Source organism: Poeciliopsis prolifica, unplaced genomic scaffold, assembly GCF_027474105.1.
Source record: "Poeciliopsis prolifica strain line A6 unplaced genomic scaffold, Auburn_PproV2 SCAFFOLD002, whole genome shotgun sequence".
NCBI classification, from domain to species: Eukaryota; Metazoa; Chordata; class Actinopteri; order Cyprinodontiformes; family Poeciliidae; genus Poeciliopsis; species Poeciliopsis prolifica.
Genome location: NW_026562377.1, coordinates 22,775,635 through 22,788,606, shown reverse-complemented (window position 1 = coordinate 22,788,606; position 12,972 = coordinate 22,775,635). Strand labels below are relative to the sequence as shown.

The window sequence follows — 12,972 nt, the reverse complement described above, 5'->3', positions numbered from 1 at the left end:
ATCCTGCCAATTCCGACAAGGTCTTGACCAAATTAAACATTTTAATTTAGATGTATATTGAGCGTGGGTATATACATTTGTCTTTATTAGAGAAAAGTCAAGGTTAAATTCAGAACTTGTGCACCTTTTAAAGTAAACCACTGAATTAGCGATGAAACCACCTCACCCAGACAGAACAATGGTTTAGATGAATCTTCAACATTTAAAGTCTCTCACTGCTACCATGTTCAGATACATCAAATTAAACACACCGACATAAACATTTCCTTAAACAGAAACATAATAACCTATTGTTGCTTCGTCCGTCCGTACAACAATTTAATCTCATGCCTGCTTTGCTCGACCGTAATCTGTCTTCGGTGACTTGATGTTGAGGAGGCAAGCAAGTAATTTTATTGATGGGGGACATGTGCTGCCCTTTTAAATAATAAGGTTAATTAGCTGTGTTTCTTTGGGATTCAAAATGCAAAGATGCTTATTAGATCAGAAAACTCATCGTGGGAATATAGGAGAAGATTGATATTATCCCAGGTCATAAACACGGTTGTTCTGGAGGAATATTTTTTTTCTCCTCAGGTTCAGATTCAGTCCAGGTCCAATTCGAAACCCTCAAAGGTTGATCCGTTGACACAGAAAATATTAAGTGGAAGTTTTTTTTTTTTAAAGCTGTTTTATGAAAAGGTCAGCTCAGGGAAAAAAAAATCATGTTCAAGGACTTTATCCTGACACTTCATATTTACGTCCTACAAAGCACGTCTGTCAACGGAAAAGTTACAACAGCTGTCATGTAGCAGATATACAAGTCGACTTCTAAACCCACCCACCATAAATCCCCCACAAGAGGGCTTCAGAGGAGCAGCACCAGTGACACCGGGTAATAAAACGTGCAACCTCAGGTTAATGTGGAAAGGGTTAACGTGACATGTGCAGTCTGATCACACGTAGTGAAACATGCGCAGGAGGGCAGCTTGGAAATAAATCCGTCCCAAATCCCTCTTACCCCCACAGCTCGGCAGGAGGTTTTCCTTTTTTTTTGTTGACAAACAGCAAAATCTGAATCCCAGATGTGTTTTGAGAAAGAAGAAAGCAAATCTTTGGTTATATGTAGCATGTGCGGTGTCGGGTTAAGGCCCGGTATTAGCCTCGGGTAGTCCTGTTGGAGGCATTACCGTGCTAATGGCATGGTGTGGCAGCGTACTCTGCGGCTTGGAGAGCGTCCCTCGCAGGAATCTGGCTATTGTCAGCTAATGCAGAGCGCACACTCTGGCCTGCAAATGCAAGACTGCACACCAATTCACAATACTGCAAGACTACACCAATTCACCTACTGGTTGAACTGTGTGACTCATCTGGAAAATGCAGGGAGACAAAGTGATGGAATTCAGTGTTATATAAGGAGGCCGTTTCCGTAAGGAGCGTTTGAGTAAACCACTCAAGGCTACCCGTGTTTACCACTGAAGTGGGCAAGCTTGGAATAAAACCCAACCTCTTAGTTGAAACAGGAAACAAACAAATGCTACTTGGAAAACTGCGGCGTTCCTCCAGCGTCGGTGTCTGTCGAGCGTGCCAGACGATGCGTATCTGTTCTGCTGAGTGTTACTGTAACTAGAAACCCCCCCCCCCACTTATTCTCCAGATTGAGCCAGATTGTTTGGGGATTACGAGGGGTGGCTGCGAGCGCTGAGCCGGGGCTTTATGTGGGCCGAGATGGTAACTGATTTAGCATGTGCTGAAACTGTACACCATCTCTTTGACCCTGGGTGTCTCCCCCTCCTGCCTCCCGCCCCCCCGCTGCGGCCCTCACACCCCTAGTCTGCTAATCGATCCGTTTGGCACAGACTTGTGTGTGTTGTATGCGTGTGCACGCATGTGTGTGTCTGCGCGTCTGGTTAGCAGATGGTCGGTTTTGTCATTTTGCCTGCCGCCTTGTGTTCATGTTACGGAGAACTCTTTGTAGCTCAGAGGCTCCGGATCTGAAAGAGATTAGTGCTGTCCGTCAGAAATTAATTCTGGGCTTCCTCCGGTTGAAGCAGACAGTGACCCTCCACTGTCCCGGTCTCTCCACCCTATGCCTCATGCCGTCAGAGGCCACGGAGGTAACGCGGTATGAGCGTCCTGAAGACGACAAGAGATTCCTATTGTCCCAAAACCTTCACACTTGATGAGGTCAGGGCGTCAGAAAATTTCTCTGCTTTCTGAAACTGCCTGTTTAAAGTCGCTTTGGTGAAAATGCTAGCCACCTTTGATCTACATGTAAATCCAGCTGCTCTCTGAAGGCTCCAGAGGTTTGCTAGGGGAAAGCATGAAGACCAAGGAGCGCAGCGAGAGGTGACGGATAGAGCTGTGGAGAAACTTAGAGCTGAATGTGAGGGCGTGAAAACAACATCCGTGTTCATCTCATGCAACACCTTTCAGTCCATCTTTTGAAACTGGAAAGGGCATGACACATTTGAAAACTGTGAAGAAAATGGCCGCCCACCTAACACTACAGGCCAACCGGGCTACTGCAACTCTGACAGCTGCAGAGATCAAACGGGAGAATGACAACACAACTATTAGCTAAAGAAATCCTCAAATCTGCCACTGTTGCCTGGTTTGTCACACTTCAGTGTTTCGGAACATCAAACCAATGTAAGTATTAGTCAAATACATCTTTTAAATGAAGTTGTTTATTACTAAGGGAGCAAAAATCTAAATCTACATGGCATTGAGAGGAAAAGTCAACCTGATAACGTGTGCAGTGAGTGTTTTCCAGCTGTGGAGGAGTTTGGAGCCAATCATCTTTGCAGAACTGATGCAATTCAGCCACTTCAGAGGTTTTCACAGCACGAGCGTTGTTTTTTTTATGTCATGTCACAGCATTTCAATAGGATTCAGGTGAGGATTTTGACTAGCCCACTTCAAAGTCTTGATTTTGTTTTTCTTCAGCCATCCAAAGAAGGAATTGCTGGTGTTTTGAATCATTGTCCTGCTGCAGAACCTAAGCTGGTTTCTGAAGTCGGCAACAGGCAGCCGGATGTTCCCCTTCAGGATATTTTGGTTGACAGCAGAATTCATGGTTTCATTTATCACAGCAAGTCTTCCACATCCCGAAGCAGCTAAAAAGCCCCAGAACATCACAATATTCTAAAGCTGCTGTGATGATCTTTATCTGAAATCCGGTGTTACTTTCACGTCAGACGAAACAGGACAAATACTTTCCAAAGAGTTCAGTTTTTGTCTCGTCAATCCACAGAATGTTTTCCTGAAGGTTTCGTGGAGTCATCAAAACTTAAAAAAAAAAACTGAGAGGATTTTTCTCTGCAGAGGCAGCTCTGCCATGCAGGCCATTTTTGGGAGCAATCGCTTCTTCACACAGGATCATGTAGGTTTGGATAGTATTCCTTCCTAATAATTTAAAAACTACATTTTCTGTTTATTTGTGTCGTCTTTACTAGTCGTTAAATCAGTTCAGTGTTCAGGACAATCTAGGAATTAGGCCTGTTGGAGGCTGCAGAAACCGTGCGACTGTTGTGGAAGAAAACAACCTTAAAAATACACAGAGCGCTACAGTTTAACCAAAACATATCTCTGTGCTAGAATGGCTGAATACAAAGGCATTACTGCACTGCTCAGATTTTTATTTGCAAAAGAAATATTGAAGCAAAACTGTGATCGTTTTCCTTCCGTAATGCAATTACGCACTGGTTTATGTTGTCCCATAACAAAAACGGGATACGATGCGTCGGAGTTTGCGGTTGTTACATGAGAATTTGTGGAAAAAGTTCAAGGTGTATAAATACGTCTACATGGCACAGTAATTGCTGAAGGTCTACAAAAAAAAATGTTCTCAATCTCAGTACACAAAACAGGCCATAATCATCAAAGCAACAGTGAATAATTCAGGATAAGTTGCTTTTGCTTCAGAAGATTGTAACCATGACCACAGCTAAGACAAACAAAGTCATCTGTGAGTAAATAACTCCAGAGTTCTGCCAGATGTTGGTTGTTTTGGGGCAGCTGTTCTGTTGCAGACTCACTTGCTGTTTCAAAACATTAAAAAAATTGTGCCGTATAAATAGCCGCCACAAATACGACACGCAAATTGCACAACTTGTAGTACGGCTCTGAAAGCACGCTCAAAACGATCATGACTGCAGTTTTTCATCCGATGTTTGGACAAAGAACAGAGAGCTCCTTATCTCAGGCCGCAGAACAATCTCATCAGAAAATCCACCAAGAACATCAGGTTTTTTTTTCCTTTGGGTCATTTCTATAATTATAAAAATATTTCAAAATTCACATGGCAATGATTTACTCATGTTAAAAAAAAGGCTGCACCACTGGCCTTTGGTTCGCCGAGGCTCACATCAGAGCAAATGTCAGTGAACCACTCCTCATTCAAACCCAGGCTGAGGAAAAGCAGACACCGGGATTTCCCCGCCCGCCCCCCGCATGTCAAAAAAACCTACTGTAAACAACCTGTTAATAACGCAATATAAGGTTTGTCTGTAATTATTACCCGGTGGTTGGTACCAGTGGGAATCCGGCCCTTTCCAATTTCTGTTTGGGTGTGAAACAATGTAACATAAAAGAGTGTTTACATTTGCCAACATATGGCTTTATTCAGACATGTCAGGACCTCGGTGGTGGAAAGATCAACACGCGAAGGCTGAGCGCTGCTGCAGGGAAACTGTAAGAAGATGAAGACTTTTAATGATCGCTTATGGGTTCTGAACATAAATTCACCACCGCATCTCCAGCACGCCACCATTACCGAGACCACAAAGACCCCCCGGAGCATGTTTTTTTTGTCTTGTGTATCCTTTTAACCCCTGTAATCAGTTTCACTGTTTCCCAGTTTGAAGTCAGATATGACCCTTTGAACCACGTACAAGCACCGAGACGCGTTTTCACCGGACCCCCTTCCTTCGCTCATGCAGCTGGCTTTGACTAATGCTGGAAACATCGAAGAGGAGGCAGCGGGTGTGATCATTGTTGAGGTTGTCTAATGTTTTTCTTTTTTCACCCAATCAGCTGTCTCTGTTTCATCTCAGGGGCTAAATGTTTTTATTGGCTAATTCAATATTCAAAGGATTCTCATAACAGGCTAAATTCACACCCTAAGCTGTTACAAAGTGTTCATACCCCTTGAACTTTCCACATTTTCTCACATTGCAAACATAAACTTTGATGTATTTCTTTGTGACTGGAATGTCTGAAAGGTGTGGCAGACATTTGCGTTCATAAGGCATTGTAAAATCAACTTTCAGTGTAACTAAAGATGCAGGTTGTTTGAGGGTTGTCCCATCTGGTGCGTTCAAGGTGTCCTGCAGTTAGTTTTTCTTTTAATGTTTGTAGTAAAAGGTTCAGTCTTGGTCAAATCTGACCGGAGCACTATCTTCCACTTTTGTGCTGACTCCGCATGGCTCGAGGTAAACTGCAACCTTAATAACTTTTGCTTTAACGACGGCTTTGTTCTTGCCACTTTTCTAGTGGGTGCATGACTAATAGTATTCTCCTTCCAGAGCCGTGCCGTTCCTCCAGAAACACAATGAGCCTCTTGGTGGTTCCTCTGATTAATGATCTCCTTGCCTCTCCAATTAGATCAATAAGCATGTTGTAGTAGGTGTGAAGTTGTACTGGACTCTTTGCAAACAGGTGAACTCTAAGGATTTTAAGTAAAGGTGCAACACGACTACAAATATACACCTAGGACTGCTGCAATAAATCATATTTGCTTGATAACTTTCATTCAGATGATTGATATTTCTTGATATTTTTAGAAACTTTATAATCTCCTTTATGGTTTCTGGTGAGTTATTTTGGATCATTTCAAATATCTTCTAGTTTCTGTGTGAAGTGTTCTGTACAAACTTAAATGTCTTCGTCTTTGAGAGGGCAAACCTCTGTCATTATGCCACTATTGGCACTATATTGCTTAAAAATTGTCCCAAAACAACAATATTATTGCGATAATTTCAGGGACGATATGTAATCCATCAAAATTTGTTATGTTTTATATTTGTTAAAAATGGAAGTAAAGAAAAACTTTTTTTTTCCACTCATCTCACATTTATGCATCACCTTATGTTGGTCTGCAACAAATTCCAAGAAAAAAAATCCTAGCAGTGAAAAAGCTTTATGGGTTTATGCTGTATGCATATTATTTACACCAAGCATCTATCCATGCTGACCCACATTGGCACATCGCAGCTCTGACAGCTGTGAACAGCAGACGTGTCCTTATTCTGTCCCTGTTCTCTCAATTTGTGGGAATCACTGACAAACATCTATAAGCCTCTAAATGCTCTTTCTAGTCGCCCAATATGCGCAAAGACATTGGAGTCAAACTGGGACCCCTCCCCAGATTAATTTTTCCATGAGCTGAAATACACACCAGTTTGTTGCACAGACTAACACTGACGCTAGCTGCCAACATGACATGTCCTATGATGTCAATGTGACGGCGTGTCACTGGGTTCTGTCAACATTTCCCTTGGCAAAAATCGCAATTTAATGACCCTGCGACGGTTATTCACCACAACGTGGCACGCATGGTGGGAAAGTCTGCTCTCACCGAGCTGTGATGTGAAGTAGTTGATATCTGCATCGCCGCCGGGCCAGAAAGAATAATTTAGAAAATGATAGAAACATCCATCATGAGCGCTAAGCTCCACGACGCCTCGGTCCAGCGTTTTCTGACAGCTCACACTTTATGGGTTGTCAGTGATCTCATAAAAACGACTGCTTTCTCAGAAGACGCCAGCCTCCGTGGCACTTCGGCTAATTTGTTCGAGCCCAACACGATGTTCTCTGACCAAATGAAACTGAAACGCAATCCAACTCAAACACACATTGCGTGCCTTTCTGCCCCGCTCCATGTATTGATGTTGATGTTCTTTCAAATTCCCCTTTAATCTGCTTCACACTTCGCAAAGATCGCTTGCCGACTGCCGGTGAAGCGGCGCGGTGTTTCGCGTAAAGTGATAGGGGCTGGGAGGAGATCTCTGGGGAACCCCCAACAAAGTCCTCAGTGTTTAGCAGGTAAATAATCAATGCTGACTTGTTCCTGTGAAGCAGGAAGATAAACAAGATTAAGCTTTCCTGTCTGTTATACAGAGGAGAGGAAGAGGTGAGTGGCTGCAACTCTCAGGGTGCACTGCAAAAACACCAAACCAACTTACCAAGTTGTTCTGGTCTAATTTCTAGTGCAAATGACTCTGCACTTGAAATAACGCAAACCTAATTCACAAGTAACTTTTCAGCAAGAAATAGGAGCTTGTTATAAATCAATAATTCCTTAACAATGAAAAAAAAGTACAAGTTCCACTGGCAGACTTAGAAGATGGAAAAATATCTTGTTATATGTTCAATAAATTTGCCTGGAGAACTAGTATGTTTTTTTTACATCTATCTTAAGGATTTTGTTTTTTGCTTAAAACGAGCTCCTAGGTCTTGATTGGAAGTTACTTGTGAGTTAGTTTTGCCTTATTTCAAATATACTAAGATATTAGCTCCAAAAATACTTGGGTTTTTGCAGTGTGGTCTGGAAATAAAGGAATCTTTAAGCTTTACCTTCTTTTATTAGACCCATTTTTTTACAATTTGGGTCAAATTCAGGAGTGATATCTGCAGTATATGTGTTCAGATGTATCACGATGGATGTGATAATATGATGTCAATACTTGTCGCTTTGGGAAGGAGCAAGTTATTTCTCCCCTCATGTAAAAAAAACAACAAACAAACAAAACAACTACAGAACCAGAGGACTGATTTACAGCCAGTCGGGGTCGAAGGTCGTGCGGCTAGATGCTTTCTTGGAGTGGTCTTTTCTCTGTTTGCTCCTTTCTTTTCTTTTAGGTGTCTCTTCGGCTCCCACCCCTCCCCCAGCATTCCTCGCTTTTGTTTATGCCATATAAATACAATCAGAGCGGCCTGCGGACCACACTGGTACACATTCTCTCTTTCTGTTGGTTTGTCCTTCACACGTACACATGTACGCAAACACACGGATCCGCCATTGGCACGCACGCCGACACAAAAAGGAGCTGTTGACAAAGTGCGGTGGGCTTGTTAGGGGACCACCACTCAACACACGCAAACACTCTGACACAGTAATCTTACATGCAGCTGCAACGAGTGTTTAATGGGCTTTTATAAGACTTATTTACATGGGGAGCTGTGGATGAGGCTGTCTGATGAGTAAGTTTGGTCAGTTTTTTTTTGTCTTTTGATAAACTCCATGCAGCAACATGGAGATGCTTCATCAGGCCAGTCTGTGGCCGCAAATGGACAGAAGATGAAAGAGGGACGTGGCACAACGAGGCACAGAAGAGGAAAAAGTTTCCGGAGCTTTGAAAAAGTATTAATTCTGTCTTGCTGTAACCGCAAGTTGTACTTTATTTTTATGTGGAACACAAGTTGTAATCAGAAAATAAGATTGCACGTGAATTTCTTTTAGTTTTTACATCAACTATTGATGAAATAAAATGAAAATTAAATTACATTAAATGGTGTAAATAAAAAAAATTAAAAAACCTGTACAATCAGGCCTGGGCCGAATATTTCGACTGCGCTCTGTGCATGATTCAGTCGCCGTGTTTTATGTGGAAAGGCGCTCGGACAGCAACGTTGACATTTCTCTTCAGCTAGTCACCAAAATCCGGTTTTGGTATCATGACCGCTCGTCGTCTGTTCAGTGAGAGAAAAACCGGACTCGAACCCAGAACCTTCGTCTTGCAAGGCAACAAACAGCCTCAGACATGTTTTTCAAGTTAAACCATTTCGCCATGATGTACTGCTTTCTGTCGGCCTGTCACATAAAACCACAATAAAACACAATGACGTTTGTGACTAATTGGGGAAAAAGGTCCAAGGGGTATGAATACTTTTCCAAGGCTCTGCAAGTGGGAATAACTGAGAAAAAGGAGAAGACGGCCAGGAGGCAGGCGGAGAGACAGAGGGGGAAAAAAAAGGAGGGGATGGAAGCCAAGAAGCTTTTGTGTGGCCGAGCCAGGCCTCTGCACCAGTCTGTTGGTAAGGAAACACACAGGAATGTGTAGCTTTAGTTTAAAGCAGGCTGATGAACATCCAGGGCTCAGAACTGTGGGGGTGCAGGAGGCTGATGAAAGCAATGCTGCAACATGTTGCATCTTTCTAACATCTAAACACGGTCCGAACAGATTTGACGTGCAGAAGAGGTGCTGCGAACTGAGATTTTTGAATCTTTCCGTGCCAAGAACGGCCACTGCGTTCGTGATTGTTACGCTGCACAAGTGTTCAATTGTTTCATAAACAGATTCGATTGAGACCAACCTGTATGGCTGCGGATGTGAACCCTCAACGTGCCGTTGCTGGCGAACTTCTGTCCACAGTAAGGGCAAATCTTCTCCTTCTCCCCTGTGTGAGTCTGACACAGAAACGATAAAGAGAAACATGTGGTGGATAGGAAGACAACACAAGGAAAAAACATTCAATCTTTGATCCTTCCAGTGTTCTTAAATTGTGATCTGGTGTGACTGATGGATTTTAATATCACAAAGTGTATTTTTCAGATACTCATCACCTATCTCTCAACACCAAATCTGCTGTTTTATTTCATCACAAAAAGCTTTCAGCAAATCACATGTAAGACTTTTTAAGACATTTTAATGCCTTAAAGGCTTGAATGAAAGTGAAGACAAAAACCATAAATATCGGGAATGGTATTTTCCCCAATAACCTAGCTTGAGTTTTCTTTGGTACAAATTGCATCCAGCCTGGTGTGAGTTCGCAACAAAGATGAGGATGTAGAAAGAAAAAACGTCTATAACTGGCAACAATTTTGTGCTTAAAGTGCAAATTTGAGAGCAAATAACACACTAAGGCGACATTGCTTCATTTGATATGGAGCTTCCGCAATGAGACGACAATCGCTTGCCTCCCTCAAAACAACGGACTGAAGTGCTGAGTTCATCGCGGGATTGTGATGCAACATGAGAAATTAGAAAATGATCAACTTTTGTTGCGCATTGTACATTTGAGTTTTCTCTATGCGACTGAAACTAAGATTAAACAGTCTCGTCAGAGCAAAACGTAAGACTTTCATTTTAGATTGATTAATTTTTGTTCTTAAAGGTTTTGTAGTTAGCTGTCGTTGTTTTTTTCTGCAGGGGAGATGCACATTCTGACATCAGCTCTGCAAGATCACAGACGGTACACAGACGACGGGAATTTGCCAGGACCTGAAGTCCAAATATCCATCCAGCAAGGAAGCAAGGGTTTGTTTTTAAACAACTCCTCCTTCTCCTTCCCCTCCTTTCACTTTCAAATCCAGAACACGGCTGAGCGCCACGAACCGAACCAGGGTTTCTGCTTCCCAGGCTGCTGTAAATCCTTTGAAACAACAACGACACTGAAAGGTCCAAACTCAGAGCGACAGTTTCAACAGCCGTACTGCGGCACAGAAACACCTCCTCTTTGGGGCCCCGTCCTTCTCCCCACCGCGTCCCTCTTGACACCTCAGGTGTTTTGTTACGACCCCCCATTCCCTCCTCCCGTCCACACATGCTCAGAGACAAGCTGACACAGATGAGCAGGCTCACGCTCAGCAATGCACAAACAAAACCCAGTGATACCAACACATGGGTTCCAGATGGATCAGTGCTGCAGAGCAACAGACAGAACATCACCGGTATTTTTACTTCCACGCACCGACAAGCCCGAGGGAGCGTCGCCTGTGTGTGGATCTTATTGATGTTTAGATTTTTTTTTTCACATAAAGAACCCCCCACACCCCCAAAAAAGCAGCCCAGTAATTTTCAGTCATTTGTGCATTCTGCACATTCTTGTGCATACGCGCAAAGAGGACACGGCATGCACGTTCACGTTAACAATAACGCACACTTTCTCATATAACGACAATCCGGGCCCGTGGTTCGGGATGATTCATTGCTTCATTCTGAAGTGGCACAAAAGGACTGTAAGTGAGCCTGGATAATGGCCGTCACTCAAAGCCATCCTTAACCACGATCATCGTGTTTTCTTCTCCTTTCTCCTCCTGGAGCTGCTGCTCGGTAAACCGACACTTGATTAAGCCTCCAGAGGCCATCAGGCACTCGACTAATGCCTGTGCATGTTGACAGGAGGCTTTACCCACAACTGTGGAGAAGTCACATACCACTTAATGGTTTTATTTGTTCAACTGCTCCAAATGGGGGAAAAAAAGCTCCGGCTCACAATAGAACTGGTGCTGCTTCCAAAGCCAAGCAGATGTATTTCCTAGTCGGGCTGAAATGATTAATCAGAATAATCGTGATTAATCTTTTAGTCTCGTCTAATTAAGTAATTGATTAATCCTTAACTTGAGCACAGCAGCCATTCAGAGATTAAGACAAAACTGCACATCTTGCATCTAAGGTAAAGGTATTTTCTACACAGAACTCCTCAAATGCCAGTTTTAGTTTCAGATGGTTCAGAAAAAAAATCTTCAATTAACCTTTAGTTATTTAACTATTAATTGGTAAGTCCAAAAGAAATAGTCAGCAGATCAGCTCTGCACTGTGTTGATGTTAGAAGAATATTTGTAATCTGTAGATGCGTCCTTCGCCTCAAAAAATTGAGCGCTCACATTATTGCATTTTAGGAAATAAAATTTTCATTTTCTTATTAAATAAAACTAATATGAGAAATGCCTTTTTTGTTCCCAAAAAATCTTTCTTTAAATATATTTCTAATATGTTTCTTGCTTTGCTAATTTGGTGACACCTGGATTTTCTTTAGGGGCGTCATTGGGGCAATTACAATTGAAAACTGAACTATTTGAATTCTCATTTGTAAAGATTGTATATATATTTCTGACAATCCTGATAAACACACTGAAGTGTACAGTTGTAAAGTGAATATAGGTCAGATTATTAATGCTGTTTCTCTGCAGAGATTTAAATATGTCAAATATTTCTTCACAGTTTCACAAAAATTATGAGAGGAATGGCTTTATGTAACTGCATGTTGATCTAAATCCAATTTTTCTTTGTCTCATGTCAAAAAAAAATTCAGAAATGTATGGAAATCTAACGCCTTAAAGCATAAAGCTAAACTTTCTTTGTCAAATGTTTGGTTTATGCTTTTTTACATACTTAATACATTTATAAAATATTTGTTGACCAAATTTGGGGCAAAGTCTAGTCTGCGATGACAATTTGGAGAGCAACGTTTCCAGAAGCAACTAAAGTGTTGTGGTCAAATGGGGCGCATGTAAACACAGCCAGCAAGTCGTCGTCTCCTCTGCAACCTGACTTTGATCAGGCCCGGGCCCCAGGCGGTCTCCAGACATCGGTCAGCAGCGAGACAGTTCAAGAGTGGCTGTCTTCGGGTCCTACTGTTCTGGGATTTTTTTCCCTTTTGCTGTGTGCCAAGAAGCTGCTTGGTTTCAATCTTGATCCGCAACTGTCGCGGGTGGAGTCAGGTTTAGGGCTCATAATCTGCAAAGAGATCTTTTTTGGAACTGTGAAGCCCTGCAGAGCTAATGTACTGACTGTCGTTTCGAATCTGTAAAGGAATCCATTTGATAAGAGGCAGAAATCAAGATGGATGACTACACCAAGTTCGATAATCTGTGATATTGCTGCAGATGGCCGCATCGCTTTATGATGACAAGAGGCCTGATGGGATTTCAAACAGTGGAAGCTTTTTGGAGGAGCATCAGAGTCAGCTTGCAAAAGGTTTAGGTTATAAAACAGCGTCACAAGGTTTGACCATCTCACGGAGAAACATTTAACCATCAAGAAGATGTCAGAACTGAACACCTACTGGCTGCAGGCCGTCAGGGACTACACTGTAAAAACACAACATAAAAGTATTTTTGGTTGAGTTTCTGTAGTGCAAATATTTTAGTACATTTGAAAAAAGACAAAAGTAACTTACAAGTTACTTTTCAGCTTGTTTTAGGTCAATAGTTATAACTGAATAATACTCTGCCAGCAGAACAAGACAAGACATTTTTATATTATA

The 12,972-nt window shown here is 42.2% G+C and overlaps 1 protein-coding gene across 1 annotated transcript in view; it reads right to left on the bottom strand.

Moving 5' to 3' along the window:
* The window catches only part of prdm5 (PR domain containing 5), a 47,489-nt gene that overhangs the window by 12,981 nt on the left and 21,536 nt on the right, over positions 1–12,972 (bottom strand). The window contains exon 13 of the mRNA XM_055019954.1: positions 9,298–9,391. Within this exon, the coding sequence (XP_054875929.1) occupies positions 9,298–9,391 (94 nt within the window). The remainder of the gene's footprint in view (positions 1–9,297; positions 9,392–12,972) is intronic.